The sequence below is a fragment of the Fulmarus glacialis genome, unplaced genomic scaffold (genome assembly GCF_000690835.1).
Source record: "Fulmarus glacialis isolate BGI_N327 unplaced genomic scaffold, ASM69083v1 scaffold29602, whole genome shotgun sequence".
Taxonomy (NCBI): domain Eukaryota; kingdom Metazoa; phylum Chordata; class Aves; order Procellariiformes; family Procellariidae; genus Fulmarus; species Fulmarus glacialis.
The window spans coordinates 1-7,487 of NW_009198904.1; the positions used below are offsets into that span (position 1 = coordinate 1).

Genomic DNA, 7,487 nt, shown 5'->3' on the forward strand with positions numbered 1-7,487 from the left:
GATAGGCTTCCCCTCTTTCTCCCCTAGTGACTGCGGTAGGGTCAGACATGCCCTTCTCAAACAGCCACAACCTCCTGAAGATGAAGCACTCTGCTGCTGATGAGTTCCCTGACCTGAGCGCTCACAACAATCACATGGCCAAGGTGCTGACCCCGGACCTGTACAAGAAGTTGAGGGATAAACAGACTTCCAGTGGATTTACGCTGGATGATGTCATCCAGACTGGGGTTGACAACCCAGGTAACAGCCAGGGACCGTTAGATCTGCATAACGATCTGTTCTCCCTCCTTACTGGAAGTGCTTCTTGACAACGGCACCCAAAACTCTTGAGCTGCTGAGAGGCAAATCTTGCAAAGCATTGAGAGACGGCACTAAATGCATGGCTGTGTTAAAAGAGGCCTTGTTCTATCAAGCCATGTTCCTTGCTGTGATCTGGCACATCAATTCCCAGACACTTCAATTATGTAACTGCTCTGCTAAATACTTTCAATCCAAACAAAAAAAAAAACCCACCAAACTAAATGCATTCTCATTATAACACAACCGGGGGAAAAACCCAACCCTGATGTTATGTGGGCTTACCTGGCTGTTCTGGTCTATTCCTAAACTGGTTATGTGATGTTCACTAGCACTTCTATGAAAAAAGGGGGAGCAGATGTGTTTACATGTTAACATTACAGTATTTATTTTTACTCTAGCAATATCAAAATGGCCCAACTAAATAATCAGAGACTGCCTCCTGATGAGGAGTACCCGGACCTGAGCACCCACAACAACCACATGGCCAAAGTTCTAACCCTGGATTTATACAAGAAACTGAGAGACAGAGTCACGCCCAGTGGCTTCACCCTGGATGATGTCATTCAGACTGGGGTTGATAATCCTGGTAAAATGCGTTGGGAATATTCTGTGTGAGCCAGCTGAAGTAACTGGTGCTTTTGAATATGGTGACTTAAAACTAATCTTGTGGAGGTGGTATTTATGAGCAGACTACAGAAATGCAGCTCTGTCTGTAGCAGAAGGAACAAAAAGCAAAGTATGCTTGCTTACAGCAGGGCATGATTGTTTAGACATAAAGTTCTATCTGGTGGTCTGAATTAGCTAGAGAAATTGGATGTGCTGTGCAAATTTGTCCTAAACCAAGCTTGATAAGTGAGCGTGGTTTAATGGCCACAGTTACGGGTTTCCATAGCCCTGCATTTGGCTGGATTAAGTGTAAAATGTAGGGTCTTTCCAAAAGTTTTAATGTAAGAATGCATTTCTAAGTGACTAGACCTACCACTAAAGAACTTGCCTGGTTAGTGCTGTGCTGGAATACAGCCAAACATCACCCAAACTTAGCTCTTCTGACTTTATTATCACTCCAGGCCATCCCTTCATAATGACAGTAGGATGCGTAGCTGGTGATGAAGAATCCTATGATGTGTTTAAGGAACTCTTTGATCCAGTTATTGAAGACAGGCATGGTGGCTACAAACCAACTGACGAGCATAAGACTGACCTGAATGCTGATAACCTGCAGGTATACACTTCTGATCAATTACTGATGCCTACTGGTCTGAGGACCAGTTGTTGGCAGCTGCCTAAACTGATTGCTCAGGCTCTGCCCCCTCACTTTCACCCAGCACAGACGCACAGGCTGTGTGTCCGGTGCAGTCAGACTCAAGAGCTTGCTGCTGTAGGATGTCAGTGGCTGGGTAGAACCAGGCAGCTGGTATGCATCAGGAGCTTGCTTCGTGTGCTGCTGCAACATAGGTCATGCCAAACATGCTCATGTATTTCCATGAACTGTGGGCTGTAGTAGTCAAGCTAAACAACACTGTCCTAGGAGTCAAGGACTGTCATAAAACTTAACACTTTCTACTATCTGATCTTGGGTCTTAAATATCACCTGGTAGTCTCATACTATAGAATAGACGTTGTTATGGCTATGAGTAAGGATTTCTGCCCATTTTATGGATTTCAAATGTTACTGTAGACTCTAGGAATTCCTAATGCCGTGTTGATTGGCTAGCCATAGGTCATCTTGAAAATAAATTAAGATACTTTGGATGACAGTAGTGAATAATTCTCGTTTGCAAGAGTGAACACCTACCTAAACAATAAGGGTTTGCCTCATTGATACCTCTAGACTGCAGATCTGAAGGGGTAACAGAAGCCCATGCTGTAGTCTGAAATGGACATAAAACTGATGGTCTGGTGGTATCCCTATCTTCTAGCACTACTTAGTAGCTGTAGCCTTAGCCTCAAAACAACGGTTGTGTTACACAATACTTGAGCTAATGCTGAAGAAAATAGTCCTTAAGTAAGACACTGGCTTACAGACCACGTAGTCAATAGCTCAAGTATAAGGTGCATGCTTAAATGCATGGGAGCTACATGTATTTAGAGTAGGTATCTTGGCAACAGGGCTGTACTCACTGGTTTCCGAATCTTGTAGGGGGGTGATGACCTGGATCCCAATTACGTGCTAAGTTCCCGTGTCAGAACTGGTAGAAGCATCCGTGGATTCTGTCTTCCCCCGCACTGTAGTCGAGGAGAGAGGCGGGCTATCGAAAAGCTCTCCGTTGAAGGTAAAGTGAGAACTGGGTGCATTGGGGAAACTGCTTATGTCTTTTGCGCAAGAGGTGTTCTTTGCAGTTTGAAAATGGAGGCAGTTGGCAAAAGCAGCGTCCCTCAAGACTTAGCCTGAACATGGAGCCTTCCCTGAAAAAGGCTCATTACGTTACAGCTGCATCAGCATTGCAGTTTGTAGCTGACAGCAAGAGCACATGTTAGAGGGAAGTCAGACTGCGTTAAGTTGACCTTTGCTGATCTTGAAAGCTTCTTTCTATGTGTGTGGGGAAAGAGGTTGGTTCATCATGGCTCAAACCTGAAATCTAACAGGTATGTAGCAACTTCAGGGCTTGAGTCATAGTTGCAGTATTTTGTGGCTGCTTTTAATTGCCCTTCATTAATGTTCAGCTTGCTTAGAGGTGTAGTCTTCCTCTAAATGTGCAGTTGACTAGAGTAAGCCCTAGTTTTCAGTGGAACTCCTCAGCTGCAGGTTTTTTCTGTTGCCTCCCAACTCCATTAAGTGAGAGGAAAGGATACACTGAAGGTGCAATTCTGGAGACTGAGAGTGTAGTTGTTCCAAAACCTCTCAAGGGCAGGGTAACAGTCCTTGACTAGAATAATACTGTTTGTTATATTCATGACCTTGATTCTCCTTGGAAGAAACCACTCCACTTCTACAGTTAAGCAGCAGTAATGATTCTATACTGCATGTGAGGGAACAAAGGCTACTTGTAAAGCCTGGAGGGTGCAGACTGATACTGCCTTAAGTTCTATAATGCCGCAAAAGCATTGCCATTGCAGATGAAAGCAAGGGAGGAACCAAACCCAGTAGATCAGACGTTGCCATACTTTGTGTGTGGTCTCTAAAGTGCTGGGAATGTCTAGCATCTTTGGTCCCATCCTAAAAGTGACTCTGTCTTCCAGCTCTGGGTAGTCTGGAAGGTGATCTCAAGGGGAAGTACTATGCTCTGAGGAACATGACTGATGCAGAGCAGCAGCAGCTGATTGATGATCACTTCTTGTTTGACAAGCCAGTTTCTCCTCTTCTGTTGGCATCTGGGATGGCACGAGATTGGCCTGATGCCAGGGGTATCTGGTGAGTATGCCTGGAAGGGAGGAGTTGTACAAAGTCCCTGCAAAAAAATCTTGCAGTTCTGGTTGTGGCTCGTACTGCTGGGCAAAATGGCAGCTTCTGAACTCATATTACTGAATCTAATGGGAAACTTTTGTGATCTTCTCTGGGGAAGTTGCATCTAAACCAGCAGAATTTGGACAAGTGTTACCATGCACCACATTGGGCTGTAGGGACAAGCCAGCTTGGCTAGCCTGTAACCAGAGCCTGCCCATACAGGTTAGTGAAGCACCAGACAACTGAAGCAGCTTATGAAAGTAGATCACTTCTAAAGGAGTAGATGTGCCACTACATTCAGCTCTTGTCCCAGGAGCTTAGAGTAACTTGTGGTACCAAACCATAGTGTTGGCTTAGCTCAGACTTGATACTGGATGCATAGTAGCTCCCTTGTAGTCTCATTGCTTCTGCTTGCAGAAACTCACGGATGCTGGACTAGTATGGGTTTACCTGTACTAGTGATAAGATTTCCGCCCCTGCCTCCAGAGACTCGGTGACATGAGTTGACTGATGCAGAGGTGTGGAATGGAAGGATTCTGCTTGTCAGATGTAGGTCACCTACATAAAACTCTGCATCTCAGGAGCTTCTGCAGCATAATTAACTTGCTCCCTGGTAAGCCAAGGGCTAGGTTTTTATCAGCTGGAATACTCCAATCTTATTACTGTAGCTGCTTCAGTACAATCCAGAGGAAGCATGCTTTGTTTCTGTAGGTCACCTTTAAGATTGCGTCATCTACCTGCAGATTGCCAGCACTAGATAGTGCTGTCATCTGAGCATGACTAATCTACAAGCTTGAAGTGTAAAGTCTGTCTTGTCTGCATAAATAACTTTCCTCAGGTACTAGTTAATTTTTGATCCTAATCAAGCTGAGAAATTATCAGCATGATAAATATTGACAATAGTACTTGCGGCCAGCTGCAAGCTAGAGCAAGAGGGGCCCACTGGTGTTCAGAGGCTTTTATAGCATCTCTGAAGAGCCCCGATCTAAAATTAATAGTGAAAACTTGACTTAGTTCTCTGATAAGGTACAAAGAGTTTAATGGAATCTGACAAAATTCTGATAGAAGGCTTTGTTAGACATTGTCAGCATCGTCATTATGAACATCACTGTACAGGGCTGCCTCAAAGTTTGTACTAATCACCCTTCTGCAAACTCTGCTGAACAGATGAAATCTCATAAATTTGTAAACTCAGGCCACAAGTGAGCTAGGGGGATTATTTTAGGGTTTGATACTGTAAGACTGGCTAATGTCATGTTATTACTCATTCTGACCTGTTTAGATACAGGCCAATTCAAACTACCTCTTGAAAAGAGCAGGATAAAACTGACTAACTTAGGTCCTGCATGGACAAAAGAAGTAAGATTAATTTCTTTGAAGAAGCAACTAAGTGAGCCTCTTGAAATAAAAGCTACAATGATGAGTAATTTGGTGCTGTTACAGTTATCTTGAAAATGTCAGGTGGGACAGACAACAAGTTGTTTGCCTTGTCTCCTAGGCACAATGATAACAAGACCTTCCTTGTTTGGATCAATGAGGAGGATCACCTTAGAGTTATTTCCATGCAGAAAGGTGGCAACATGAAGGAAGTATTTACCCGCTTCTGTACTGGGCTAACACAGGTAAATCAACGTTGCCCGAGCTGTAGCTTCAAATGGTACATGTTTCTCTGGTTAGAGCTGAGAATGCAAACTCTTTCAAGCCCTCTCCCAAGTCCTGCATGGTGCTTCATAGCTTGGGTCTCTGGGAATACCCTGATGAGGTCCAGAGTTGTGAAGGCTCTGAAATGCCTATATTGGCAAAGCATTGTGGCTATGAAATCTAGAATATGTCCTCTGATGTGGAACCCTTATCCAAGTTTCTAAACTGTACTTAAAGGATTTCTACATGGTTCTATAAATCAAACATTGAAACACCCTGAATGGGAGGAGAAATTTGGTTGCATGTGGATGGGCAAAGCTGGACTGAAGTTTCTAGGCTGAATGCTTTTCTTAGCTTCTAGTCTTGATATGAACTTGAGCCTTACCAGCCCCTTCCCTAATCCTAACAGACATGCCAGCTTGACATGTACTAAATCAAGCTTCCCAAGAGATAGTGACTTCAGATTTCATAGTGTAGTGTGTCTTACTGCTAGGAGCAAGATTAAGACCTTAAAAGCCCCTTGTTGATGACCCTTTTTTCCAAATAGAGGGGGCTTATGTGACTGACTTAAATAGCTGTTCAAACTGTTGTGGCTGTTGCTATGTAACTGAAGCTGTAAATGAGCACTAATGGATGACCTACATCCTTCAGGCAGAGAACAATCTCTAAACATCCACTCTTTCTATTTATAGATAGAAACTCTCTTCAAGTCCAAAAACTATGAATTCATGTGGAATCCACACTTGGGCTACATCCTGACCTGCCCATCCAACCTTGGAACAGGGCTCCGTGCTGGTGTGCACATTAAGCTACCAAACCTTGGGAAACATGAGAAGTTTGGAGAAGTCCTTAAGAGGCTTCGGCTGCAGAAACGAGGCACAGGTGAGAGGTGGTGACACACTGATGTCCTAGTCAGGCTGCCCTAAGACTCCAGCAAAAGCCTGGCTACAGCCAGAGCCGTGTCTTGGTTCAGACTGGCAGTGCCTGTCAGACCATCCAAAAGGGTAAGCACATGGAGAGAACCAAGCCTTAAAATCATAGCTTGAGGGGGTGTGGGTGCCAGTGCTCTGCTTATACCTTGCTGTATCTGGCTATCTAGGTTTGTCCTATCTGGTATTCTGAGCACCAGATAAGGTGGACCTGATAGCAGCTGTTGCTGTTGTAAGAAGGGATGGGAATCCTGATTTAACTTCTGGCTAGGAAATAGCTACAGTAGGTGCTTCTGACCACAGGTTAGATTGCTCTTGGGTTACAAGAATAAAGAGCTGGCCTAACGGTGTGCTCAGTGGCTCATGTTGGCAGTCACATGCAGCTTTATCTCCCTGCATGTAGGAGGAGGCAGCAGTGGCAACTTGTAGAGAGTTGTCTTGCTCTGTTCCCACCTCAAGCTAGTGAGGGAAGAAAGGTAGTCTTACCTCTGCTAGCAGTGATAGTGTGCTAACTAAATCTCTTGCTCCAGGTGGTGTGGACACAGCTGCTGTCGGAGGGGTGTTTGATGTCTCCAATGCCGATCGTCTTGGCTTCTCTGAGGTGGAGCTGGTGCAGATGGTGGTGGATGGTGTGAAGCTGCTCATTGAAATGGAAAAACGCCTTGAAAAAGGCCAGTCCATTGATGACCTCATACCAGCTCAGAAATAAAGCACTTTATTCTCATGCTTCCTAAGTTATTGGATGAATAATAAAATGTTACTCGAGTTCAAACCCCTGGGGTCAGAGCCCACTTAGTTACACTGTAGAGAAGTCTTCCATCCATCTGTGTTAGAGTTTATTTTTTGATGGTTGAGATGTTGCTGAAAACAAAATAAACTATTGTTTTGGCCTGACATGTCTTAAATGTGTTAACTGAATGTCTGAGAGATTTAAGTGACTTGGTTTTCTTAGTTACGTTGGAGGGGCTGGTTTTGTGTGCTAGCACATCTTCCTGTCTGTGCTGCTGCAGTCTATTCAAGTTGAAGTGTGGCTAAAACATTATCAGAAGTGAACCTTTAACTTGATTGTTGTAGTTGCTGTAAACTTGAGAACTCATGTTAAACGTGAGTCACTGCAAACATGCCCTACCTCCAAGCTTTGACTTGTGCATCTGCTCATGGCAACTGTAAACTGTCATTATCCTGACTACAGCAAGCCAGGCTGACTCCTGTGAGGGAGAGGAGACAGATCT

The 7,487-nt window shown here is 44.3% G+C and overlaps 1 protein-coding gene across 2 annotated transcripts; it reads left to right on the forward strand.

Moving 5' to 3' along the window:
- The first annotated feature begins 27 nt into the window (after positions 1-27).
- Positions 28-7,153, forward strand: LOC104071755 (creatine kinase B-type). 2 transcript variants are annotated; one of them, XM_009573069.1, is made up of 7 exons: positions 28-240; positions 1,368-1,522; positions 2,441-2,573; positions 3,481-3,652; positions 5,184-5,307; positions 6,019-6,208; positions 6,786-7,153. In XM_009573069.1, exons 1-7 carry the CDS (start codon positions 48-50, stop codon positions 6,962-6,964), a joined length of 1,146 nt encoding a protein of 381 aa, XP_009571364.1. In that variant the 5' UTR covers positions 28-47; the 3' UTR covers positions 6,965-7,153. The 2 variants fall into 2 exon arrangements, with proteins under 2 accessions (XP_009571364.1, XP_009571365.1); XM_009573070.1 differs by lacking the exon at positions 28-240 and adding an exon at positions 699-886.
- Positions 7,154-7,487: the final 334 nt, after the last annotated feature.

Coding starts and splice junctions, on each gene's coding strand:
- LOC104071755 (XM_009573069.1), top strand. CDS start 48: ATGCCCTTCTCAAACAGCCACAACCTCCTGAAGATGAAGCACTCTGCT. Junction 2,574..3,480: donor CGAAAAGCTCTCCGTTGAAG/GTAAAGTGAGAA, acceptor TCTGTCTTCCAG/CTCTGGGTAGTCTGGAAGGT. Junction 3,653..5,183: donor CCTGATGCCAGGGGTATCTG/GTGAGTATGCCT, acceptor CTTGTCTCCTAG/GCACAATGATAACAAGACCT.